Source organism: Coregonus clupeaformis, chromosome 19, assembly GCF_020615455.1.
Source record: "Coregonus clupeaformis isolate EN_2021a chromosome 19, ASM2061545v1, whole genome shotgun sequence".
Taxonomy (NCBI): domain Eukaryota; kingdom Metazoa; phylum Chordata; class Actinopteri; order Salmoniformes; family Salmonidae; genus Coregonus; species Coregonus clupeaformis.
Window position 1 is genome coordinate 54255124 of NC_059210.1, and position 27422 is coordinate 54282545.

General features: G+C 45.6%; 1 protein-coding gene across 5 annotated transcripts in view; it reads left to right on the top strand.

The window, feature by feature from the left end:
* The window catches only part of LOC121532282 (homeodomain-interacting protein kinase 2-like), a 125548-nt gene that overhangs the window by 18610 nt on the left and 79516 nt on the right, over window positions 1-27422 (top strand). For all 5 annotated transcript variants that reach the window (XM_041838128.1, XM_041838130.1, XM_041838131.1 and 2 more), the window contains exon 2: window positions 11063-12224. In XM_041838128.1, the coding sequence (XP_041694062.1) occupies window positions 11063-12224 (1162 nt within the window). The remainder of the gene's footprint in view (window positions 1-11062; window positions 12225-27422) is intronic.

Sequence of the window (27422 nt, forward strand, 5' to 3'; positions counted from 1 at the left end):
AGGGCCTGGCTACTTAAGGCATTTTAACATTGTAAACGTCTATCAATGGGCCCTTTACAGTTTTGCGTTTGGCACCAAGTTCAGAAATTAAAATAAACTTCATGTGGAATTTTAAATGTTGTGTAGACTACAATGTTAGTTTAAATATAAAAGTGAACAAGTAACAACAGAGAAAGGTATTTGGTAATTTTGTATTTTATTTGGATCCCCATTAGCTGTTGCAAAAGCAGCAGCTACTCTTCCTGGGGTCCACACAAAACATGAAACATGACATAATACAGAACATTAATAGACAAGAACAGCTCAAGGACAGAACTACAGTGAGGGAAAAAAGTATTTGATCCCCTGCTGATTTTGTACGTTTGCCCACTGACAAAGACATAATCAGTCTATAATTTTAATGGTAGGTTTATTTGAACAGTGAGAGACAGAATAACAACAACAAAAATCCAGAAAAACGCATGTCAAAAATTTTATAAATTGATTTGCATTTTAATTAGGGAAATAAGTATTTGACCCCTCTGCAAAACATGACTTAGTACTTGGTGGCAAAACCCTTGTTGGCAATCACAGAGGTCAGACGTTTCTTGTAGTTGGCCACCAGGTTTGCACACATCTCAGGAGGGATTTTGTCCCACTCCTCTTTGCAGATATTCTCCAAGTCATTAAGGTTTCGAGGCTGACGTTTGGCAACTCGAACCTTCAGCTCCCTCCACAGATTTTCTATGGGATTAAGGTCTGGAGACTGGCTAGGCCACTCCAGGACCTTAATGTGTTTCTTCTTGAGCCACTCCTTTGTTGCCTTGGCCGTGTGTTTTGGGTCATTGTCATGCTGGAATACCCATCCACGACACATTTTCAATGCCCTGGCTGAGGGAAGGAGGTTCTCACCCAAGATTTGACGGTACATGGCCCCGTCCATCGTCCCTTTGATGCGGTGAAGTTGTCCTGTCTCTTAGCAGAAAAACACCCCCAAAGCAGAATGTTTCCACCTCCATGTTTGACGGTGGGGATGGTGCTCTTGGGGTCATAGGCAGCATTCCTCCTCCTCCAAACACGGCGAGTTGAGTTGATGCCAAAGAGCTCCATTTTGGTCACATCTGACCACAACACTTTCACCCAGTTCTCCTCTGAATCATTCAGATGTTCATTGGCAAACTTCAGACGGGCCTGTATATGCGTTTTCTTGAGCAGGGGGACCTTGCGGGCGCTGCAGGATTTCAGTCCTTCACGGCGTAGTGAAGAGAGATCCTCCCGTGTAGTTCTGGGCTGATTTCTCACCGTTCTCATGATCATTGCAACTCCACGAGGTGAGATCTTGCATGAAACCCCAGGCCGAGGGAGATTGACAGTTATTTTGTGTTTCTTCCATTTGCGAATAATCGCACCAACTGTTGTCACCTTCTCACCAAGCTGCTTGGCGATGGTCTTGTAGCCCATTCCAGCCTTGTGTAGGTCTACAATCTTGTTCCTGACATCCTTGGAGAGCTCTTTGGTCTTGGCCATGGTGAAGAGTTTGGAATCTGATTGATTGATTGCTTCTGTGGACAGGTGTCTTTTATACAGGTAACAAGCTGAGATTAGGAGCACTCCCTTTAAGAGTGTGCTCCTAATCTCAGCTCGTTACCTGTATAAAAGACACCTGGGAGCCGGAAATCTTTCTGATTGAGAGGGGGTCAAATACTTATTTCCCTCATTAAAATGCAAATCAATTTATAACATTTTTGACATGCATTTTTATGGATATTTTTGTTGTTATTCTGTCTCTCACTGTTCAAATAAACCTACCATTAAAATTATAGACTGATCATTTCTTTGTCAGTGGGCAAACGTACAAAATCAGCAGGGGATCAAATACTTTTTTCAAATACTTTTTTTTAAAGGCACACGTAGCCTACATATCAATACATACACACAAACTATCTAGGTCAAATAGGGAAGAGGCGTTGCTTTATCTGTTTTTTGAAACCAGGTTTACTGTTTATTTGAGCAATATGAGATGGAACAGAGTTCCATGCAATAATGGCTCTATATAATACTGTACGCTTTCTTGAATTTGTTCTGGATTTGGGGACTGTGAAAAGACCCCTGGTGTCATGTCTGGTGGGGTAAGTGTGTGTGTCAGAGCTGTGTGTAAGTTGACTATGCAAACAATTGGTCTACCAACTGAGCTACATCCCTGCCGGCCATTTCCTCCCCTACCCTGGACAACGCTGGGCCAATTGTGCACCGCCCCATGGGTCTTGTCTGGTGGGGTAAGTGTGTGTGTCAGAGCTGTGTGTAAGTTGACTATGCAAACAATTTGGGATTTTCAACACATTCATGTTTCTTTAAAAAATAAGAAGTGATGCAGCCAGTCTCTCCTCAACTCTTAGCCAAGAGAGACTGGCATGCATAGTATTTATATCAGCCCTCTGATTACAATGAAGAGCAAGACGTGCCGCTCTGTTTTGGGCCAGCTGCAGCTTAACTAGGTCTTTCCTTGCAGCACTGGACCACACGACTGGACAATAATCAAGATTAGACAAAACTAGAGCTTGCAGATCCTGCTTTTTAGAGTGTGGTGTCAAAAAAGCAGAGCATCTCTTTATTAGGGAGATGGTTGTTAAGTGTTCAGGGTTCAGATCACAGACAGTTTTGAACTTAAGTGGTGATTCAATAGTGATTCATGAGTTCTGACATTCCAGTGCAATACAATTGTGTGCATTGTTGCCTATGCATGTTGTTCAGAGATAACATTCCAGCCATTTGACCCCATACTGTTTGTTCATTTAATTACTTATCTGCATTCTCCACAGGCACAGGCTGTAAGTCAGTTACTCTTTATTCAACCCTTCAGTTGTATTAACTGTATAACCTTCCCAGCTCCCATAGTTTCCCTAGTGAGTCATGGATACATTAAAGGCTGTGGCTACGGATAGAGTTTTCGCCCATATAAAAATATAAAACATAAAAATATATATTTTTTACCTTTATTTAATCAGGGAGTCATGCCCCTTGGTTGGAAAGTGAGGTAGTGGCAGGGATCCCTTCCCTTTGCACGGTTTCCCAAGTTAGGCAAGTGGGGGCAAGTGTTATGCGTGTCGCCTAGGGCTGGGCGGTATACTATATTTTAATATAAACCGTTATTGATGCATGGACAGGTATTTTAATTTAATTTCTTAAATGAGATATGCCGTGTGTAATGTCCATTTTAATTGTTTACACTGCTACTTGAGTCATCCCTCTCCGCTCTCTCAATTGAATTCAATTGAATTCAATTCAATAGACTTTATTGACATGGCAAGTTAAATAACTTACATTGTCAAAGTATACATATAACAAAAATGGTGGGACCAACAGCAATAATAATAGTAGTAGTGGAAATGGGATTACCATTAACAGCAACTACAACAACAATATTAATGAGAATAACAATACATTAAAGCAATAGTAGTAGACCAGTCTCTCTCTCTCTCTCTCCATGCCGCTTTCCTCACATACCTAGCCCCACCCCCTGTCACTCAAGGAGCGCATTTGCTGTTGCTTGACCACGAGACACTTGCGCTCAGTCTGCATGGTCAATGCAGCACATGCAACAATGTTGATGACAACGATGTTGTTTCCTCTTTGCTTCTTAATATAAATCCACAAGCGTTCTATAATTATACTATAGATTTGTGTTTCTTACATATGCAAACAGCTAGTTTGTCTTTTCTAAAGTTTTAGCTAAATCGTGTTAGCCGCTAATACTAATTGCTAGTTAGCTAATAAACATACTGAGTCAGAGCAAACGTAGCTAGCTAATACAGCCTGATACCAGTGCAGGCCTAAATCAGCATGTTGTTTGTGCAACAGTATTACATTTACATTTTAGTAGACACTCTTATCCAGAGCGACTTACAGTTAGTGAGTGCATACATTATTTTTTAATTTTTCATACTGGCCCCCCGTGGGAATCGAACCCACAACCCTGGCGTTGCAAATGCCATGCTCTACCAACTGAGCTACATCCCTGCCGGCCATTCCCTCCCCTACCCTGGACAACGCTGGGCCAATTGTGCGCCGCCCCATGGGTCTCCCGGTCACGGCCAGCTATGACAGAGCCTGGATTCAAACCAGGATCTCTAGTGGCACAGCTGGCGCTGCCTTAGACCACTGCGCCACTCGGGAGAGTATCTTCTAAATCAAAGAGGAATAGGCGAAGCATGAATATGTTGGCTACATTAAGAAATATTTAATGTAGCCAAAGATTACAGGGTCCCCTAGGAAACACTGACCATCGGTTCATTGGTTCCTACCCTATCACAATAATTTCTCCATGGCATTTTCATTCGTTGTCATGTCAAACAATACTGTATTCAAAGTGCCCTCTACTATTTATATTCTAACTATAGAATTAGAATAAACATTCTATTTCCATGATTCCTACAGTTCACCCAAGTGTTTACATCAAAATCGCAAGTCAAATCGCAATTGCAACATTTGGTTAAAAATAAAGAATTAGAATGTATGTGTTGCCACCCTAGGGTCATGCACTACTCATAAAGCAAATGTATAACTTTTTTTTATTCAAAAATAGAAAATACGCCCAGCTCTACTGTCACCATGTGGCACAAGTGTTTGGGCTAGGGCTGACCCCATTAGTCCACTGGTCGATTGTTTGGTCGATATAGGCTGTTGGTCTACCAATATTTATTTAGTCGAGCAGTAGCAAATATAAAAAATAAAACATCATGGTGTACAAGACACCTGTCTGATTCGCGCCTGTCTGAGTGGACTGATCCATTGTGGAGGCCGTTGGGATGGCACAGTTCATCACTCTAAGACATGTGCTACTGAAATTGTATGTGGTTATATTACATAAGAACAATGGTGCAACACTAATACAAATTATATTATTTTATAACAAATGCGCTTTCTCTCGCGTTGGATAGTGGTCACTGTCCGCAGTTCTGAAACACATCAATGCGCTGTTGAATTGGCGCCTTTTCCTAGACCATGTTGCTATGTGCATAATAGCAAAGTTAACCAGCATATTGGTGTTGAGAACAATGCGGCGGAGGCAGCAGCAGAACGATGAGGCGAGAAAACAGCCCTTGCCTTATTGTCAAAGGAAAAATCGGAAATCCCAACTTAATTCGGTCTAATCAATAGCCTAACTGTTACATGTGCCTAGCTTTATAAATCATCCATATATATCTACAGAAATAAGACAGATCCAGCTTCTTTTGAGTGTTTGTTTAATAGCCTACCATTTCCGTGAGCGCTAAGCCTCATACAACCACAACATGTCGGATAAACAATTTCACAAATTCAGCTGTTTTTAATCTGTGCTGTAATAAAGGCTTTAAACTTTTTTTTCCGGGGCCTCCCGAGTGGCGCAGTGGTCTAAGGCACTGCATCGCAGTGCTAGCTGTGCCACTAGAGACCCTGGTTTGAGTCCAGGCTCTGTCGCAGCTGGTTGCGACCGGGAGACCCATGGGGTTAGGGGAGGGCTTGGCCGGCAGGGATGTTCTTGTCCCATCGTGCACTAGAGACTCCTGTGGTGGGCCAAGCGCAGTGCATGCTGACACGGTCGCCAGGTGTACGGTGTTTCCTCCGACACATTGGTGCTTTGTGTCGAGAAGCAGTGCGGCTCGGTTGGGTTGTGTTTCGGGGGAAGCACGGCTCTCGACCTTCGCCTCTCCCGAGTCCGTACGGGAGTTGCAGCGATGTGACAAGACTATAACTACCAATTGGGGAGAAAAAAGGGGGTAATTTTTTAAAATATATATTTAAAATGTTTTATAAGAACAGCCTCTCTGGTATTATTTATAATTAATTTAGTGTTGTTGACACTGTTCCAAATTGTCAGAAAAATTATATTTATAATAATAATAATAACCCTCCTTTTTCTTGATCTCCTTCTTATTGTTATTATTACTATTATTATTATGATCATCATAATAATAAGTAATGTCATTATCATTAGTAGGCTTAGTATAGCAGCCTTGTATAACCACCATTGAGCTGTAGGCCTAACAGCGCATCCTGTTTAGTTGAAATATCGTAACTTACTTAGGCCTATATTTCAATTCTTATATAGGCTACTGTATCAATCAATCATTTGTTCGTTCATGTCATCACACAGCATACGAGTCATTCATGATTTGAAATGCGATCAAGCATTTTAGTTTTAAAATAAAATAACAAAGTGACCCTTGAATAATTTGCGTAAACAATAAATAAACTGTTCCATTTTGGAAATTGCATTCACGAATGAATGTGACTGTTTTTAGTCTTTTCTGTAATAAAGGCTTAACAAAAAACTGTAACAACAGACTCTCTGGTACGCCATTTATTTAGTGTTGTTTACATTGTTCCTAATGGTCAGACATTTTGTATTGTAATCTAACAGCAACTGTTTGGCACACATAATATGCACGCAGCACTTGCACCTTACCTTATTTTTCTTGAACTCCAGTATTTTCCACAACTAGTTAAATTTATTCCACACATCTGACTCCCCCTTTACCCCCTGAGCAACCAGTAAACATTCCCCCATTTCAAGTTTATTTGTCACGTCCTCTGCATCCATTTTGCTGTTACGGTGTTCAGAGTTTGTTATAACCAATTTATTGATGTGATTATGATATGCTATATGTCAGGACCTATTGGTCACGTGCATGCGAAGCAAACAGTGCATTCGGAAAGTATTCAGACCCCTTGACCTTTTCCACATTCTGTTACGTTACAGCCTTATTCGAAAATTGATTAAATTATATAATGACAAAGTGAAAACAGGTTTTTATAATTTGAGCAAATTTATAAAAATAATAATAACAGAAATACCTTATTTACATAATTATTCAGACCCTTTGCTATGAGACTCGAAATTGAGCTCAGGTGCATCCTGTTTCCATTGATCATCCTTGAGATGTTTCTACGACTTGATTGGATTCCACCTGTGGTAAATTAAATTGATTGGACATGATTTGGAAAGGCACCAAAGTTGACAGTGCATGTCAGAGCAAAAACCAAGCCATGATGTCGAAGGAATTGTCCCTAGAGCTCAGAGACAGGATTGTGTCTGCAGCATTGAAGGTCCCCAAGAACACAGTGGCCTCCATCATTCTTAAATGGAAGAATTTTGGGACCACCAATGACTCTTCCTAGAGCTGGCTGACCGGCCAAACTGAGCAATCGGTGGAGAAGGGCCTTGGTCAGGGAGGTGACCAATAACCCAATGGTCACTCTGACAGAGCTCCAGAGTTCCTCTGTGGAGATGGGAGAACCTTCCAGAAGGACAACCATCTCTGCAGCACTCCACCAATGAGGCCTTTATGGTAGAATGGCCAGACGGAAGCCACTCCTCAGTAAAAGGCACATGACAACCCGCTTGGAGTTTGCCAAAAGGCACTTAAAGGACTCTCAGACCATGAGAAACAATATTTTCTGGTCTGATGAAACCAGGATTGAACTCTTTGGCCTGAATGCCAAGTGTCACGTCTCGCTTGGAGTTTGCCAAAAGGCACTTAAAGGACTCTCAGACCATGAGAAACGATATTTTCTGGTCTGATGAAACCAGTATTTAACTCTTTGGCCTGAATGCCAAGTGTCACGTCTGGAGGAAACCTGGCACCATCCCTACGGTGAAGCATGGTGGTGGCAGCATCATGCTGTGGGGATGTTTTTCAGCGGCAGGGATCGAGGGAAAGATGAACGGAGAAAAGTACAGAGAGATCCTTGATGAAAACCTGCTCCAGAGCGCTCAGGACCTCAGACTGGGGCAAAGGTTCACCTTCCAACAGGACAACGACCCTAAGCACACAGCCAAGACAACGCAGGAGTGGCTTCGGGACAATCTCTGAATGTCTTTGAGTGGCCCAGGCAGAGGCCGGACTTGAACCCGATCGAACATCTCTGGAGAGACCTGAAAATAGATGTGCAGCGACGCTCCACATCCAACATGACAGAGCTTGAGAGGATCTGCAGAGAAGAATGGGAGAAACTCCCCAAATACAGGTGTGCCAAGCTTGTAGCCTCATACCCAAGAAGACTTGAGGCTGTAATCGCTGCCAAAGGTGCTTCAACAAAGTACTGAGTAAAGGGTCTGAATACTTATGTAAATGTGATATTTCAGTGTTTTATTTTTAATACATTTGTAAAAATTTCTAAAAACCTGTTTTTGCTTTGTCATTATGGGGTATTTTGTGTAGATTGATGAGGGAAAATAACTATTTAATGCATTTTAGAATAAGGCTGTAATGTAACAAAATGTGGAAAAAGTCAAGGGGTCTAAATACTTTCCCAATGCACTGTACATGTGTCACGCAAAGAGAGCAAGGGTTGAGGGAATAGGGACGTTTTTCCTAAACAAATGAGGGATTTCGGTAACATAACTTTTCAGTCAGAAATGGCTGTAATTATGTGGTAATTATGTTATTTGTAATTATGTTATGAACACTGTTCTGTAGTTGTCGCTGCAGCAGGGAGGAGAGAGAGACAACGGGTGCTAGTCACACAGTCACTGTTTTTTTTAACAGTCTGAGCCGGCCCAATACAATCAAATCAATTGCAATCGGACTCCCTCTAGTCATTTGTGTGTCTTAATTATTTCATCAAACAGTGTGCTTAAACCATCATACAAGCTCAGTGCAGATGGTTGATTTGATTAAAACACATAGGATGTGTCTATATATGGAAAAATACTTGTTTTAACATTTCTACCAATCGAAAGAACAGATGACTCTTGGTCGACCAAGATTATTTTTAGTCGGGGACAGCCCTAGGTTGGACACTGACAACAGAACAGTAACCAACAGGAGTCTATGACTAATAGCTAACGTCAGATTGAGGAAGATTTTTGATGGCAATGGCGTTGCTATGGAAAGGGCAGTTACAGCTTGAGCCTAGTGCCGTAAACCCAAAGCTTCTTGGCCGATGCTGTTACTGTTGGTCATCCATCATCATGGCACTATAATCCTGGAATTTTACGTCACAATCAGAGCAGTAGGCCATTGCCATACTGTAGTATCTGATTATCCTCCCATAGTTTTCCAGTCAGCCCCACACAGCAGCAGCAGCACCGCTGACGGTGACCAGTGACTACGCCAATGCCAACGTGGCCAAATTATTTTTAGCGTGAAAGTCTCCACCAAAGGAATTGGTGGGTAATCCAAGCAGTGACATCTGGCCCTGGTGGCTTATGTGATTAGCAGAGTGCATTGCTCCTAATAACCCAGCGGACGGTCTTCATTACTCCCTCCATCCACATGTTTTTGCCAGCACAGGACATATGGGGGGGGGACAGAGAGGGGTGTCTTACACAAGCGGAGTAGTGTGGTAAAGCAAAAGCCCCTAGTAATATGCTTTATCAACTAGCCTACAGGCTTCGGTGTGTGCAGCATTAAGGTTAAGACCAGATGACCATTATGATGACCAGTGTCCCTGGTTATACTGGGTCAGACAGACATCTGGTAGGAGGAAAGGGAGGAGAGGAGAGAGGAAAGGAGATGGAGGAGGAGGATGAAGAGGAGGAGAGAAGGAGAGAGAGGAAGAGATGGAGGCGGAGGAGGGGGAGGAGGAGGAGGAGATGGCCAGATTTGTAGTGAATTAATCATCATTCAGAACTCAGAAGGCTAATAATGACAGAGTGACTAAACATGTCTCCTCCCTCTGCTCCCTGGCCCCAACACACTCCTGAATCATCATGGAACTCCTCCAAAACGTTTGGAAAACGTTCCACTCATTAGCCCATGGCCCCCTTCACAACCTCTTCTCTTCAGGGTCACTGTGTGTTTAGTCATCTATAAGGAGACAGGAAAACAGGATTGGTTTTAGCTCAGTGGAGGCTGCTGAGGGGAGGACGGCACATAATAATGGCTGGAACGGAGAAAATAGAATGGCTTTGATACCATTCCACTGATTCCGCTCCAGCCATTACCACGAGTCCGTCCTCCCAAATGAAGGTGCCACCCACCTCCTGTTTTTTAGCCATATAGGCTAGGGCAATGTCTAATGTTATGCTGTGTATGCATGGGTGTGTTTTAGGATTTTGAGTGTGTGTGTTTGTGGATTTAGTCTGGGTTTAAAAATGGCGATGTGAGTGAAGGTGTACACAGGTGGTAGCTCTTAAATTTGTTAGTACACTAATTTGGGGTACATTGGAGACTGTTATATATCAATACCGAGGCCTGCATGTAAGCCGGCTTGTGCTGTAACAATCATTTCAGTGCTACAAACAGGCCCGTTTGAGAGGGTTATTTTTGGGCCGTTGTTTGCTTAGAGAAGCTTATTCTGAGGCAGGCCGTTCCCATGAGCTCAGTGCCTCGCAGTTTTCTGCTTGTGCTTGTTGTCTTCAGGACGGAGTTCAAATGCTCCTCTGTTGTTTCGAAAATAGAAGAGGCTTTTTTTCTCTCTTTCTCTCTCTCTCTTTCAAGCTAATTGTGTACCAACAAATGCAGGGTCTGGGTTGTCATTTTGCTTTTTGCTGAGGAAATTGCTATCATTCCTTGAGAGTCACGCAACTTTCAAAGGGCTTGTTTTGGTGCACATTTCTGTATTCTCTGAGTTCCCTATGAAAGAGTATTATTAGAGCTCTGTTTACATTAGTCCAGGTGGGAACAGAAGAGAAAAGGCACTTTCTCTGCATATATCAACCATCTAGATAGTCACCATTCAAACACAAAGTTCCTGTTTAAACATCATATACTATATATCCTATAGTGAAGCATGTTACAATACTGTATAGTTTTAAAACATATACGGACATCTCTCTTTTTCTCTTGCCATGAGTAGCATACATAATACGTAATTCCGAATAGTCACCTTATAGAGTGAAATAACCAATGTGAATTTAAGACTACAGTTTTTAGTTTGTGTTGGTTGAGTGAGACATTGATACGTCAGCATGGGCCGAGCCTGCCCTGACATAAGCTCTCTTTATTTAAAGAAGCCACTCGTATTTCAAGCACTGTCTCACATTCCTACCTCTCACTTTCTGTCTCCCTCCCCCTCCCCCCTCCCCCTCCCCCTCCCCCCTCCCCTCCCCTCCCCTCCACTCCACTCCCATCCCCTGCCCTCCCCTCCTCTCTTCCAGGTATGGCCTCGCAAGTGCAAGTCTTGTCCCCTCACACTCTCCAGTCAAGTGCCTTCTTTAGCGTGAAGAAGCTGAAGGTGGAGCAGAGTTCATACTGGGATATGACAGGGTACGGCACACACAGCAAAGTCGTCTACAGCCAGAACAGCAAGCAGCAAGTGTCCCAAGCCACCTCTCTGGGAATCAACTCCTCTCTGCCCTACGAGCAGCCTGCGCTCATCTTCCCAGCGAGCGCGGGGCAAATTGTGGTTGCCTCGGCCAGCAGTACCTCAGGCACTGCAGGGCCTCTGGGGCCTCTGTTGGGCTTGGGCAGTAGCGGTAGTGGCGGTGGAGGCAGTAGCAGTAGCGGAGGAGGAAGCGGTGGAGCAGTCCACAACCTGACCCGTCGCAGCACTGTCAGCCTGCTGGACACCTACCAGCGATGCGGGCTTAAGCGCAAGAGTGAGGAGCTCAACAACAGCAACAGCAGTGTGACGATCATCGAGGAGCACGGCGGCAGCACAATGATGATCCAGAACGCAGCCAGCGGGGCCACAGTGGCCACCGCCACGGCAACAGCCACATCGACAGCCACATCCAAGAACAGTAGTTCCAACAATGAAGGTGACTACCAGTTGGTGCAGCACGAGGTGGTCTGCTCTATGACCAACACCTACGAGGTGCTAGAGTTCTTGGGCAGAGGCACCTTCGGCCAAGTGGTCAAGTGCTGGAAGAGGGGCACCAACGAGATTGTGGCCATCAAGATCCTGAAGAACCACCCGTCGTACGCACGCCAGGGCCAGATCGAGGTGAGCATCCTGGCCCGGTTGAGCACAGAGAGTGCAGACGACTACAACTTTGTGCGCGCCTACGAGTGCTTCCAGCACAAGAACCACACATGCCTGGTGTTCGAGATGCTGGAGCAGAACCTGTACGACTTCCTCAAGCAGAACAAGTTCAGTCCGCTGCCATTGAAGTACATCAGGCCGGTCTTGCAGCAGGTGGCCACAGCCCTGATGAAGCTCAAGAGCCTGGGCCTGATCCATGCCGACCTGAAGCCAGAGAACATCATGCTGGTGGACCCCTCCAGGCAGCCCTACCGAGTCAAGGTCATCGACTTTGGCTCGGCCAGCCACGTGTCCAAAGCTGTGTGCTCCACCTACCTGCAGTCCAGATACTACAGGTAAGAGCAGTTTCTTTCACCTTGATTTAACCAGGAAATCTCATTGAGATAAGAATACCTATTTCCCAAGAGAGACCTGGCAAGTTTATTAAAAATAGGCTTTAAAAAGGTTTACAGATGGGACAGATTTGTCAAGGGGAGGGAGATGTTTCTTTACAAATTTGTTCTCCCCTAAGATTGTTTCAATATCACAGTGCTTTGTGCATCTTGTGTGATTTACTGGTTGGTTTATTGGAATGTTTTCCTAGTTGGTCTCAGTGTTTGGACCAAGGCTCTTGCTCTGGGCTCTGTTTTTCTGCTCTGTGCCAGTCTTATGAGCTGTAGTTGGTTAGGGTCTCTCCTTCTCTCGCTTATTCTTCTCTCTCTCTCTCTCTCTCTCTCTCTCTCTCTCTCTCTCTCTCTCTCTCTCTCTCTCTCTCTCTCTCTCTCATTCTCTCTCTCTCTCTCTCTCTCTCTCATTCTCTCTCTCTCTCTCTCTCTCTCTCTCTCTCTCTCTCTCTCTCTCTCTCTCTCTCTCTCTCTCTCTCTCTCTCTCTCTCTCTCTCTCTCTCTCTCTCTCTCTCTCTCTCTCTCTCTCTCTCTCCTTTTCATTCCCTGTGGGTTCCCAGCTCATATCCTTACTGTTAACCCTCCCCCTCTCCGCTTTCTGAGAAACCAGCTGCTTATCGTGTTTAGTATGATAAACAACCAGGTTGTGGTGCTGCTTTGAAGATTAAGACGGCAGGTCTGTTGAGTAGTGTGCTGCTTTACAGCACGGTGGTAATAGCTTCACAATGACAGCACCTGGGAAATATTTGCCACAGAGACCAGTTTCTGGGAAATGGGTTTTTGGGGTTGTGTTTGAAAAGTTTTAAAAAGCCAGAGAAAGCCCTCATTGAAGAGGGACTGTAAACACGGTGGACCGCTCCCACCGCCCCACCAAGGCTGGCTCCCATTTCCCCCAGGATGGAGATGTGGGGTCAGGCAGGAGTTATCCTGTAATCTGTCCCTGTAATCCACACCAGCGGGCCCAGCATTAGAAACAGATGACTCGCTGGGTAGGGCTTTCTTCTTTTTTGCCTATAGCAAACTCTGCTGTTTGGGTTACACAGCCAGCGTTGGGGGGAAGCTTTGTTGCTGTGTAGGCACTGCCTGGTCTAGGGAGAGCAGGTGTGAGGCGCAGTACAACACATATGCAGGCAAACACACACACATACACTCAGCCATAACCCACACATGCCTTGGCACTAACCGTAATTTGCAAATGGGGCAACACTATCTCCCTCTACTCAGGGGTGAAAGTAGATTTTATTTCTTCCCGGTACGGGACCTCAAATTTTTTTGTGGGCCTAATAGTAAAGATATGTCATTTAACTGTAAACATTTATTCACTTTTAATGGGGCATAAACACAACCAAGCATGATGTCTGATTGTCAAACAAATCACTTCAAAAAGTAGGCTACAGGCCCACGTTTGTCCACTCTAAAATAATTCCAGCATCTAAAACAGTACCCGCCATTTGACAAAAGAGTTGTCTATATTAAAAGACCAAAAAGTTTAATGACATTTTGCGATTGTCATTTGGCACACCTGATTGATTTGTTCCCTGGTGTCTTTAGTGATCACCTCGAACCACACTGCATTTTGGAGCGTATGCCACCCATTTTCAAGTCCATTTGCTCATTTCTCATGCATCTGACAGGCGGTAATGATAAATTATGGTGTATTAGCCTACAGTTTTCTTTCTATCTTTGTTTTAATTGTTGTGATAGGCTCATTTTATTTTGCCGATATTCTTTATGTAAAACAGGGAACTGTTATATGAAGATGTACACAGTCACTCCGGCTTTGTTTACAATGTTCTCTGTAATTATTTATTTTGGCCCAGGCTATACTCCATGGGGCAGTTTCACTCCACTCGACCCCCACCACGGCTAGTCTAGTAGCATTTGACAAGCCATTCCCCTTCTTCTTATTTCTGTTTAGGCAACATCCCTAACCATACCTTTATCTGTTTTTCAAAAGCTCCACTCTAGACCTTTGATATTTAGCTTAGAAATTGCAGTAAGAAGATTCCTATGCTTTTGCTTTAAGAGCCCCCCGTAATAAGGAATTCATTTTAAACCCTCTTCCCATCTCTCTGTCTTTACTTGCTTTTTGACTTGGTTGTTATTGTGTGTTTTGTGGGAATGTGATCCCTGCTACACGGCTGTTTGCATTAGGCAGGCAATAGATATGCTGCTGAGGGTACGTTAGCGTTGCAAATGATTTATGGATTTTCCACAAGGTTGACTCGTGCAAATAAAACATGGGTATTCAAGGTAAACATGAGCGATTCCATTTACAGGAATGAGGAACAGCTCCTCCGATAAGAGTGGTTCTAATTAATAAAAAACTGAGAAACACAGTACATTATTCATTTATTATTCATTTGTTTCTCATGTAATTTTAGCCTAAATCTATCATTGCTAGCACATCACAGCAATGCAGTCAGTGTATAAAGTCATTCTATCCTATTTGGCCTGAAGGTCTGGAACCTATGTCTGCAGAGCAAAGCAGTACCTGTTCATACTGTGTGTTTATTCAGTTGATTACGTCAGTCAGCTAGCTAGCCTCCCCATGGCCTCCCTCCCTCCTCTCTGTGGTAGCTAGCTAATGATGTAACAGGTAAACTGGCACGGCTTACCCTGGACCAGATAAATGGATTATTGTCTCTCTTCTTCCTGCCTGTCAGTCATTACACAATGTCAATATCCCACACATCATATAGCCTTAATATAGGAGCTGGAAGGAGGGCTTTGGGAATAGCCTGCCTTAGACATGTTAGGTGGAGTGGAGAAAATAGCCCAACACACATGACTTGTATGTATCCCTGTAAGGGATATTAGGAGTGCTGACTCCATCAGTGAGTTGAGCTAGCATCTGTATTCGACTGAAATACGTGGTTGTCTTACCTATCTTAGTTAAGTGCACTGACTGTAGGCCTAAATCGCTCTGGATAAGAGTGTATTCTAAATGACCTAAATGTAGATGGATTAAGCTGGAGGATGAGGACAGAGACCCCAGCAGGATGGTCTGCTAAGCACCGGCATAACACTGTGGACAGAGACCCCAGCAGGATGGTCTGCTAAGCACCGGCATAACACTGTGGACAGAGACCCCAGCAGGATGGTCTGCTCAGCACCTGCATAACACTGTGGACAGAGACCCCAGCAGGATGGTCAGCTAAGCACCGGCATAACACTGTGGACAGAGACCCCAGCAGGATGGTCTGCTCAGCACCGGCATAACACTGTGGACAGAGACCCCAGCAGGATGGTCTGCTCAGCACCTGCATAACACTGTGGACAGAGACCCCAGCAGGATGGTCAGCTAAGCACTGGCATAACACTGTGGACAGAGACCCCAGCAGGATGGTCAGCTAAGCACCGGCATAACACTGTGGACAGAGACCCCAGCAGGATGGTCAGCTAAGCACCGACATAAAACTGTAGCCTACAGCTGAGCACTGCGCACATATGAACATTTACAACACATTAACATTTACAACATGAACATAACACATTAAATAAAAAAACTGAGCAGCAGTAGGCTGCATATGTCAATCTATTTTTATTTCACTCTTCACGTCAGATGGCACGGGTTTAGTTAAATACGCAAACAATTGGGCTTGATGGTAAATTGTTGTGAGTAGAGCAGCTATGCCGCTTCAGGCCACTTGTAATGCTCTTCGGTTTGTAGCCTATTTGATTAAACCGCAGCATTTTTTACAAGTTGTGTTATCTGTCCCTTCATTGTCAAATACAACTCCATAAACTTTAGCTAAAACATCGCTTTTTCCTTGGCTCTAATGTTAATGTTAGTTCCTCTATTGAAGGCTCCATCATTTAGCCTACTGACGTAGATTGGCATCTGAGGTAGCCTATAGTGACTGGCTACAACTGCAGCAAGGCCTGAGAGTGAGCCAATGGAATGGGGAGGTGGGAAAATAGCCTTCTTTTAATCGATTTTTATTAAGTAAACTATAATAGGCCTAGCCTACACAGTTGTTGTTTTTTATGAAATGTTACACACATTACATATTTCCGTCCAAATAACTCTGTTTATAACTATTCCTGTACTGCCCGTTCCTGTGGACTGTTGATCCTGTCCTGTCCTGTCCTGAACTTGACTCCCATTCCTGCCACTATACCACAGGACACGCAAGACCCACGGAAGTCCTGTTCCCGTGTCAACCTCTACTCTCAACCTAAGGCAACCACACCAATATTACTTAATAGAAGGAATTTGAAATGATTTATACTTATAGATTTGATACTTAAGTATATTTTAGCAATTACATTTACTTTTGATACTTAGGTGTATTTAAAACTTTCACTTTTACTTGAGTCATTTTCTATTAAGGTATCTTTACTTTTACTAAAGTATGACAATTGTGTACTTTTTCCACCACTGACATCAAGTAGGGTTCTTAATTAATGAGTTTGCTGTTAGTTACTGTTCTCTGAAGCGTGCATAAGGTGTCTTTCTCTCACCGTGGCGAGGACTAATTCAAATCAATAAAATGACTTGCAAGGAGTCGAAAGGAAGATGAGGTGCGGGCAACATCGTAGTGCATGTGTTGTGTACGATGCAGTAAAGATTCACAAGCGAGCGCCATAGCTGAAGATTGGGAGTCTTCATCTTTGCACATTCCTTGGGAGTTCGCTGGGAAGGCAACGCGTTACATTTGCCTCCCAGCAGTGGCAGCTCATTAGAAATGCAGATGAGGCCTCTTGTATTTTTAAACCTGGGCAAGGAGCATTAGATTTTCGTATTCTAATTGCTCTTGATTTTTTACTTGTGACATTTCAGTGTCAATGCTATCAGATTGTTATTTTTTCGCAAGTTTTAAGTTGTTGCTCTGCAAAGCGAGGTGCTTTTTAAGGTAAAAGGCCAAAATAATAGACTGTTTTCGACACTACTAAACCCGCTTTAGGATGCATTACATAATTCCAATAACAGTCTTCTCATTGAATGTGCCTGTGGGCATCTTTGTTCACAGTGTCTAACCCTCTCCTTCATGTTGCTAGAGACGGCTAGCTAATTAACCCACGCTAGTCAAGCATATGTATTATTCAGTACTGTACATATAGTCAATAGCCCCAAGTCATTTTGGCAGCTAGTGAAAAAATACAATTCGGCCCAGGTAACTAATCAAAAGGTGTGAAGCTTGCAATCACACCTCTGGCTGATGTGGAGACTGTAACAGGTTATCAAGCAGGAGCGTGATACTGCCGAGCTACTGGTTATCTAGTTAGGCTATATCCTAACACCCATTATTGTTCTCCCCCTAACAGTTACTAACTTTTCCATTTCTATACATTTCCCAGGATATTACTGGAGAAAATGAAGCTGCTGCCTTATGAAATGTGATGAAATGGAGTTCCGCCCACTCAGGGAGGCAAAGCTGAAATCTTCTCTTTGTATCACTGATTGGATTATTTTTGGAACACAGGGTTTTCTCTTCTGACACTCCTGAGGTGGTTATCATAGCACACAGCCAGGAGGGTTTTGCATAAGTGTTGGTGCTCGTGCTGGTGTTTTGTCGCTGTTCTGTAGTCAGTGGTGATGATGGTGGTGGCAGTGCCCGCCTTCTGCGGCTGACTGGCACAGGTGCCCCCAGGTCTAAATAAATCACTAGGTCTCCTGCAAACACAACCGCCCCCCTTTGCCTGCATGCTCGCCACCCATCCACAGGTAGCCAGAAAACGCCTTCCCTCCTCTCCTAACCTCTACCAACCGAGTGCATGAATATTTAAAAGCCCACACCAGGATGGAATATATGTGTCACGGTGCTCGCTGGCTGTGGAAGAAAGTTCATTTTGGTCCCTGAATCTCCTCATTTAAAGTCAGTCACGGGGGACCAGAGGCTGGGGCCCAAAGAGAGAGGCCCCAGGGTAGTTCAGCTGGCCTGGGCTGCACTGAGCTCAATCAGGCCTCTCTGACTGACTGCCACAGTGGATAGAGAATGCCTGGTGTGCACAGGGCTGTGCAGTCTACCATGAAGTGAACAGAACCAAACAGATGTATTTGTTTTCTCAATTGGAAGAATTTGCTAATGTGCATATATGAGGGTAAATAGTTTGGCTAATTTGCACCAGGCAGGCAGGCCAGCTGGGGCCCTTGTGAGGAGAGGAGAGAGGACACACTCTTTTCACAGTATTTCGCCCGGTGGGTGGTCCTATACGTCACGGTGTGCGTGGGTTTCAAAGTGCACCGAACGCGGCCCGCTCCCGAGGACTTTGGGCTCTCGTTCTCTGTGGCCGACGTGAGTAAGACAATAAAGCAAAGGTAACTGAACTAAATGACTATCGGCCCGTAGCACTCACTTCTGTCATCATGAAGTGCTTTGAGAGTTAAGGATCATATCACCTCTACCTTACCTGTCACCCTAGACCCACTTCAATTTGCTTACCGCCCCAATAGATCCACAGACGATGCAATCGCCATCACACTGCACACTGCCCTATCCCATCTGGACAAGAGGAATACCTATGTAAGAATGCTGTTCATTGACTACAGCTCAGCCTTCAACACCATAGTACCCTACAAGCTCATCATTAAGCTCGGGGCCCTGGGTCTGAATCCCGCCCTGTGCAACTGGGTCCTGGACTTCCTGACGGGCTGCCCCTGGTGGTGAAGGTAGGAAACAACACCTCTACTATGCTGATCCTCAACCAGAGCATATGAGCGGAGTGGAGCGGGAGCGAGCGTGGAGCGTGAGCGGACGGATTTTGAACAGAGCGCAGAGCGGCATTTTTAAAAGGACGGAGCGTCGCCCTATGTCCCGCTCCAATTTCGCTCGCTCACACCACGAGTCTGAAACATGCTCAAGCCTGACCCAGAATCCATCTGTTTAATTTAATTTGTGTCGTCCATGAATTTGTATTTTATAGAGCGAGAGGAGCAGCAGCAGCAACAAGAGAAAAGGGTTGAGGAATTCAAAAGTTTATTCACTGCACGCAAAGGCCCAACCATAACAAGGGAGAGAAAAAGAGAGCTGGATGTAGCATTTTTTAAAATGATTTTCATGGACTATGAACCGCTGAGTAAAGGAGAACGCGAAGGGATGCAACACTTCGCCAGCGCACGGGCTACACCCCCCCAAGAAACTATGATAAATCAGTACTTTACTTTGTCAAATTTACATCTGAGATGCCCCATTCACATGCTTCAGCTGGCGATCAAAAACGCTGTTAACGAGCACGACAACATTAATAGGCTGTTAGTGAAAGTCGGGCACCTGATGAAAAGTGTACGCAAGAGCACAGAGGAAACCAAATGCCTGCGCCATTCGATGGAGCAGCCAGCTGCGGATGATTCAGTCGTTCATCCGGTTGTTCCAAAAAGACCCGTTATGGCAAAACAAACTCAAGTCTAATGTTGCTAACATCACCCTGAATCAAGTACGGCAGCTGACGCACCTTGTCAGTGTGCTGACACCACTAGCAGACCTCACAGACAAAATGCAGAAGGAGCTGGGGAACCTGGGGATGATCCTCCCTGCTGTCACAGAAATCAAATCCCTGCTCACCGATTACACTCACGCTGCACTTCCAATGGGCATCGCTGCTTTTGCAGAAACATTGGCAAACAACGTGTCAATTCGCTATGGAATATACTATACTGATTAACATCTCATTTTAGCGTCAGTGTTAGATCCCCGTTTCAAGACAGAATGGATAATCCGAGATGAGTCTGTATGCAACAAATTCGGGAGATAAAGTAAGGCTGTGGTTTAAGCTAAAAGTGAAATACATGCAGATTTTGTTCCTTTTTTGGAGTGAGCGGGGGGCGATTTGAGTGGAGCGCGATGCAAACTGCGTTGAGCGCTGAGCGATAATGAGCGGACTGGCCTGATGTGGCTTTGAGCGGGGGGAGCGGAGGGGTGAACAGCTCCGTGAGCGAGGAGCTGAGATTCTCACCGCTCCACTCCGCTCATATGCTCTGTCCTCAACACAGGGGCCCCACAAGGGTGCGTGCTCAGCCCCCTCCTGTACTCCCTGTTCACCCATGACTGCATGGCCACGCACGCCTCCAACTCAATCATCAAGTTTGCAGATTACAGGGTCTAAGGCACTGTTAGAGGCGTCACTACAGACCCAGGTTCGATCCCATGCTGTGTCGCAGCCGGCTACGACTGGTAGACCAATGAGGTGGTGCACAATTGGCCCAGTGTCGTGCGGGTTAGGGGAGGGTTTGGTCGGCCGGGATGTCCTTGTCCCATCCCATCAAGGACATCAACCACCCGAGCCATGGCCTGTTCACCCCGCTATCATCCAGAAGGCAAGGTCAGTACAGGTGGATCAAAGCTGGGACGGAGAGACTGAAAAATAGCTTCCATCTCAAGGCTATCAGACTGTGAAATAGTCATCACTAGCCGGCCTCCACCCAGTACCCTGCCCTGAACTTAGTCACTGTCACTAGCTGGCTACCACCTGGTTACTCAACCCTGCACCTTAGAGGCTGCTGCCCTATGTACATAGACATGGAATCACTGGTCACTTTAATAATGTTTACATACTGTTTTACTCATTTCATATGTATATACTGTATTCTACTGTAGTCTAGTCAATGTCACTCTGACATTGCTCGTCCTAATATTTAGATATTATTTACTTTTAGACTTGTGTGTATTGTTGTGAATTGTTAGATACTACTGCACTGTTGGAGCTAGGAACACAAGCATTTCGCTACACCCACAATAACATCTGCTAAATATGTGTATGTGAACCAATAACATTTGATTTGATTTAATTGTCCGATGCACGTCCACGTTCAACCGAGAACCCTCCGCTTGTAGCCTGGTGTCACGCCCTGGCTCTGGGGACTCTAGTATGTTGAGCCAGGGTGTGAGTTTTCATGTGTGTTGGTTCTAGTTGTTGTATATCTATGTTGGCCAGGGTGGCTCCCAATCGGAGACGGCTGTAGCTCGTTGTCTCTGATTGGGAGTCATACTTAGGTAGCCGTTAGGCATTCATTCATTGTGGTTTCTTGTTCCGTGTTGGTTCGTGTATGTAACCAGGGACGTCACGTTTTCGTTTTGTTCGTGTGATCATTATATAAATAAATATGTTCGCATTCAACGCTGCGCCTTGGTCCTCCTCTCTCACCGACGATCGTGACAGAAGAAACCACCAAGACTGGACCAAGCAGCGTGTCCAGGAGCCATCGCCAGGGAGATCTCTAGCAGATCTCCTTCGCCTCCTCGACTGGGTCAAGCCGGGTGAGGAAGAGAAGGGCTTGACATGGATGCAGAAGGGCGAAAGGCTGGCGAGGGACATGGAGACCTGGTCCACGGGTAGGAGAGGGGGGGGGCTAACGCCGTGGACGACGGGCCAGCAGGAGACCGCGGCAGAGCGGCCCAGCGGGTTGGCAGAGGAGGCCGCCAGGTTACGGGGGCCACTGGTCGAAGAGGGGATGGAAGGTGTAGAGGCACGGCGAGAGGTACTGGGGTGTGTTACCAGTCCGGTCCGGCCCATTCCAGATCCCTGCGTAGGACCAGTGGTGTGTGTCCCCAGTACGGTCCGGCCTGTTCCTGCTCCCCGTACCAGGCCAATGGTGCGCGTCGTCAGCCCGGCTCGGCCCGTTCCTGCTCCCCGCACCAAGTCAGTGGTGCGCTTCGTCAGCCCGGCTCGGCCCGTTCCTGCTCCCCGCACCAAGTCAGTGGTGCGCTCGTCAGCCCGGCTCGGCCTGTTCCTGCTCCCCGCACCAAGTCAGTGGTGCGCTTCGTCAGCCCGGCTCGGCCCGTTCCTGCTCCCCGCACCAAGTCAGTGGTGCGCCCGTCAGCCCGGCTCGGCCCGTTCCTGCTCCCCGCACCAAGTCAGTGGTGCGGTTCGTCAGCCCGGCTCGGCCCGTTCCTGCTCCCCGCACCAAGTCAGTGGTGCGCTTCGTCAGCCCGGCTCGGCCCGTTCCTGCTCCCCGCACCAAGTCAGTGGTGCGCTTCGTCAGCCCGGCTCGGCCCGTTCCTGCTCCCCGCACCAAGTCAGTGGTGCGTTTCGTCAGCCCGGTTCGGCCCGCTCCTGCTCCCCGCACCAAGTCAGGGGTGCGTTTCGTCAGCCCGGCACAGCCCGTGCCTGTTCCACTGGTGCCTGGTTCAGCACGGGTCAGCTGCTTCACGCCGGAGCTAGAGCAAACCGCTCCACCAGTGTGCAGTCCAGCTCCGGTCAGCAGGGCCAGACCGGACCAGGGGTACTTTGGGGGGTTAGAAAGCGAGTGGGGATCATGCCCGGAGCCGGATCCGCCGCCAAGGCGGAGTGCCCACCCGGTCCCTCCCCTGTGGTATTTGGTTGGCGCGGTCGGAGTCCGCGCCTTTAGGGGGGGGTACTGTCACGCCCTGGCTCTGGGGACTCTAGTATGTTGAGCCAGGGTGTGAGTTTTCATGTGTGTTGGTTCTAGTTGTTGTATATCTATGTTGGCCAGGGTGGCTCCCAATCGGAGACGGCTGTAGCTCGTTGTCTCTGATTGGGAGTCATACTTAGGTAGCCGTTAGGCATTCATTCATTGTGGTTTCTTGTTCCGTGTTGGTTCGTGTATGTAACCAGGGACGTCACATTTTCGTTTTGTTCGTGTGATCATTATATAAATAAATATGTTCGCATTCAACGCTGCGCCTTGGTCCTCCTCTCTCACCGACGATCGTGACACCTGGGTATGAGTCGTTTTAGCTAACATTACACTCCTTGCCACTCTTGTCATTTGCCAAAGTCATTCTTGGTCATTTCCCATGCCTTTGGCAAATGACACAGAGTACAAGGAGTGGAATGAAATAGATCAACAGAGACGGCAACCAGGCTACTCCGCCTGGAACCTCATTCATAAATTAAGCTGTGGTGGGTTTATACTTTATAGTTTACAATTGCACTTTCATATTAGTACATCATTTTGCTAGCTAGCTACTAAGTGTCTGGACCAGTTTTCCCCAAAGTGAACGATGTGTAATGTCCAGTTTTGCTTGCTAGTGTAACACATGGGGATGTGTGAAGGCAGAAGTCAGAGTTCGCCGAATCAGGAGGAAGTGGTATTCGCTAAGCAAGCAGCATGACATCCTTTACACTAGCCAACTAACAAAGTCCATGCCGCTATCAATTTACTAAGCTTACCTGAATTACATTTATGAAACTGATAAAGATTCAATCTAATTTCACTGCAATTGGTTAGTCAACGTTCAATAATACCTGTATACTGTCAATCGCTGAGATTAATTATTTGCGTTGCTGGCTTCATTAAAAACGGTTAATCTGATGGATTTTGGATGTCCTTGGTCTTATTTAATTGTTCGAGGGCCTATACATGAGGCCAACTTTACCATATTATCCTGGAGGCATACTTACACACCCAGTCTCATTACTTTGTGTGAATGATATCTCTCAAATTTAAATGCGAAATTCAAATACAAAATAATTTGTTTAGCTTCTTTCTATTCTGTGGCTGCATGAAATAGCAAACAACGTGAATTCAGTGATTACATTTGTTTACTTCATCTTTGTGGCTCCCTGATGAAACTGTCACATCCATTACTGTAGTTAGGCTTAAGGCGTCAGCATGCTTCAGTTCGGCTGGCGCCTAGCCGACGTCGACAAGTGTGCTCGCATACTCCCTTAAAAGACATTCGCTTGGGTGTCAAAAGTCCCATTCTGATATTCTGCTTTTAACCAGTTTTCAAGTACCAACGATGTCTCTGTGGACTGAGCACGCATTAGTTCCTTATGTCCCTCAGTGTGGCTTGTGGAGCTTTACAAATGCAGATCTTTTTCAGAATATATTAAAAGTGTTCCAAAAGTTAAGGTTAACCAGGAAAATGAAACCCAGTGGTAGTAAATCTTATTCCACCCTGGTTGGTTGATAAATAATTTAAAATGACTAAAAGCATTGTGTGGCAGCAGCAGAAATATATCGCTGTGTATCAAATTGCAGCCGTTTGGTACCTGAGGCGTAATTTGTTTGGAAAAATAATTACTCCTGTATTGAATCCTGGTTAATAATTAAAAGTGTTAACATTAGAAAATGGCTGCATCCACCTCCAGTAGTGTGTTGTTCTTTATCTGTGGAGGCGGAGCGCACGGCCATAGCCCTTAGAGATGACTACCGACTGCAATGGGTTCAGAAAGAAGGCTGTTTAATTAATAGGAGTGTTTTTTTGTGTGGAAATATATCTCTCATTGTTAAATGTGAAGAAAAACACACTTCGACTGAGGTTAAAAACAGTGCAAATTGGGATAATTACTTTTCTCTGTGACTCCTTCGAAACTCAGAACCCACTGGTCCTTGAAGCCTAATCCCTCTGTTTTATGAACATAGACCATTTCTCTTTTTCAACCGGCTGCCTTGGTTATTAGCTTATATTGAGTGCACAAGCAGAATGATTTATCCCCACACAACCTGCTCTAGTCAGATGACAGGAATTTGGGAGAAAAGAGTGGCCTGGAAGAAAAGAAAAGACAAATCATGAATGAATAAATCTTTCAAAGATGTGCATATGAGTGCAGGCCATTACTGTGTCTTTGTGTACATGTACGTACAATGGAATGGCTCAGGAGTTTGGAGCATGTAAGGGTAGAGGGAACTGAATGCACTCACGATCTGGTTACTGATTTATTTGGCCTTAATAACCTTCATAGCATGGCTATAGGCTATGGAGCAGCAGAGGGTCAGGGTTTCACAGAGGTGATGAGAGTAGTACCTACAGACAGTGCTCCTTCCCTCCCTCGCTTCCTACCTACCTACCTACCTACCTACCTACCTACCTACCTACCTACCTACCTCTCTCTCTCTCTCTCTCTCTCTCTCTCTCTCTCTCTCTCTCTCTCTCTCTCTCTCTCTCTCTCTCTCTCTCTCTCTCTCTCTCTCTCTCTCTCTCTCTCTCTCTCTCTCTCTCTCTCTCTCTCTCTCTCTCTCTCTCTCTCTCTCTCTCTCCCTCTCTCTCTCTCTCTCTCACACACACACACACAACTCCCTCACACTAACCAGGTCATTACATGTGATGGCTCTGAAGTGGTCTTACTGGCCTGAGGTCGCTACAGCTAGCAGAGAGGAGACACCAGATAGAGCAGACATGTTCAGACTGGTTATCAATGAGTGAGCGGGGCTAGTGGGGAGATCATAGAGCATAGCGTCCCTCCCTGGGAGGGTGATATCATACCAGCAGCGTCTGTCTCCCAAAAGAACATAACTCCCATTATGGCACCCAGCCTCCGCTACATGAACATGGGGAGAATGAAAGAACCAACAACCACAGTTGCAGATAGTATTTCATTAAAAGCGTTTGTGTGGGGTCATCATTAGTTCAAGCTGAGAGGAATTATATGCATTTTTCAGCACGGTTTGGTTCTCAGCATTCATTATCGTCGAGTTGCAATGTACACAAACACCCTTTATCTGCCATCTATGCATGCATAAAATCCAGTGAAAAGTGCTCCGTGAAGCGGGTTTGCACTGTTGAGACATGCAGCATCGCTTTCTGCTTTTTCACATTCACTTTTCAAACTCTTATCTTGAAGAAAAGGGTGGATGAGGGTAGAGGGAAGGGGATAGGGGGGTTTAGGGGTATGGAAGTTCCTCTGTTACAGGCTGAGCAACCCAGAGCAGCCCCCACTTCTTTCTCTCTCTCTCTCTCTCTCTCTCTCTCTCTCTCTCTCTCTCTCTCTCTCTCTCTCTCTCTCTCTCTCTCGCTCTCCTCATCAGTCTTTCACTTCACTTATCAGTACTGGGCAAATCCAGTCAGAGAGAGGCCCTATGCACATTTAGAGAGTACCTATGCCATTGAGCCGCCATCGCTGCCAACCCTCCTATCCCAACCTGCACATTTATGCAAATTACTCCCTGTCAACCGTGGGCCTTAGCATTTTCAACTCATTGACGTGTAAACCAAATGCAGCACACAGATGAGATTTCTAACTAACGTAGCCCATATGTAAATATACAGTGGGGAGAACAAGTATTTGATACACTGCCAATTTTGCAGGTTTTCCTACATACAAAGAATGTAGAGGTCTGTAATTTTTATCATATGTACACTTCAACTGTGAGAGACGGAATCTAAAACAAAAATCCAGAAAATCACATTGTATGATTTTTAAGTAATTAATTTGCATTTTATTGCATGACATAAGTATTTGAGCAACCAGTAAAAATTCCGGCTCTCACAGACCTGTTAGTTTTTTTTAAGAAGCCCTCCTGTTCTCCACTCATTACCTGTATTAACTGCACCTGTTTGAACTCGTTACCTGTATAAAAGACACCTGTCCACACACTCAATCAAACAGACTCCAACCTCTCCACAATGGCCAAGACCAGAGAGCTGTGTAAGGACACCAGGGATAAAATTGTAGACCTGCACAAGGCTGGGATGGGCTACAGGACAATAGGCAAGCAGCTTGGTGAGAAGGCAACAACTGTTGGCGCAATTATTAGAAAATGGAAGAAGTTCAAGATGACGGTCAATCACCCTCGGTCTGGGGCTCCATGCAAGATCTCACCTCGTGGGGCATCAATGATCATGAGGAAGGTGAGGGATCAGCCCAGAACTACACGGCAGGACCTGGTCAATGACCTGAAGAGAGCTGGGACCACAGTCTCAAAGAAAACCATTAGTAACACACTACGCCGTCATGGATTAAAATCCTGCAGCGCACACAAGGTCCTCCTGCTCAAGCCAGCGCATGTCCAGGCCCGTCTGAAGTTTTCCAATGACCATCTGGATGATCCAGAGGAGAAATGGGAGAAGGTAATGTGGTCTGATGAGACAAAAATATAGCTTTTTGGTCTAAACTCCACTCGCCGTGTTTGGAGGAAGAAGGATGAGTACAACCCCAAGAACACCATCCCAACCGTGAAGCATGGAGGTGGAAACATCATTCTTTGGGGATGCTTTTCTGCAAAGGGGACAGGACGACTGCACCGTATTGAGGGGAGGATGGATGGGGCCATGTATCGCGAGATCTTGGCCAACAACCTCCTTCCCTCAGTAAGAGCATTGAAGATGGGTCGTGGCTGGGTCTTCCAGCATGACAACGACCCGAAAACACACAGCCAGGGCAACTAAGGAGTGGCTCCGTAAGTAGCATCTCAAGGTCCTGGAGTGGCCTAGCCAGTCTCCAGACCTGAACCCGATAGAAAATCTTTGGAGGGAGCTGAAAGTCTGTATTGCCCAGCGACAGCCCCGAAACCTGAAGGAT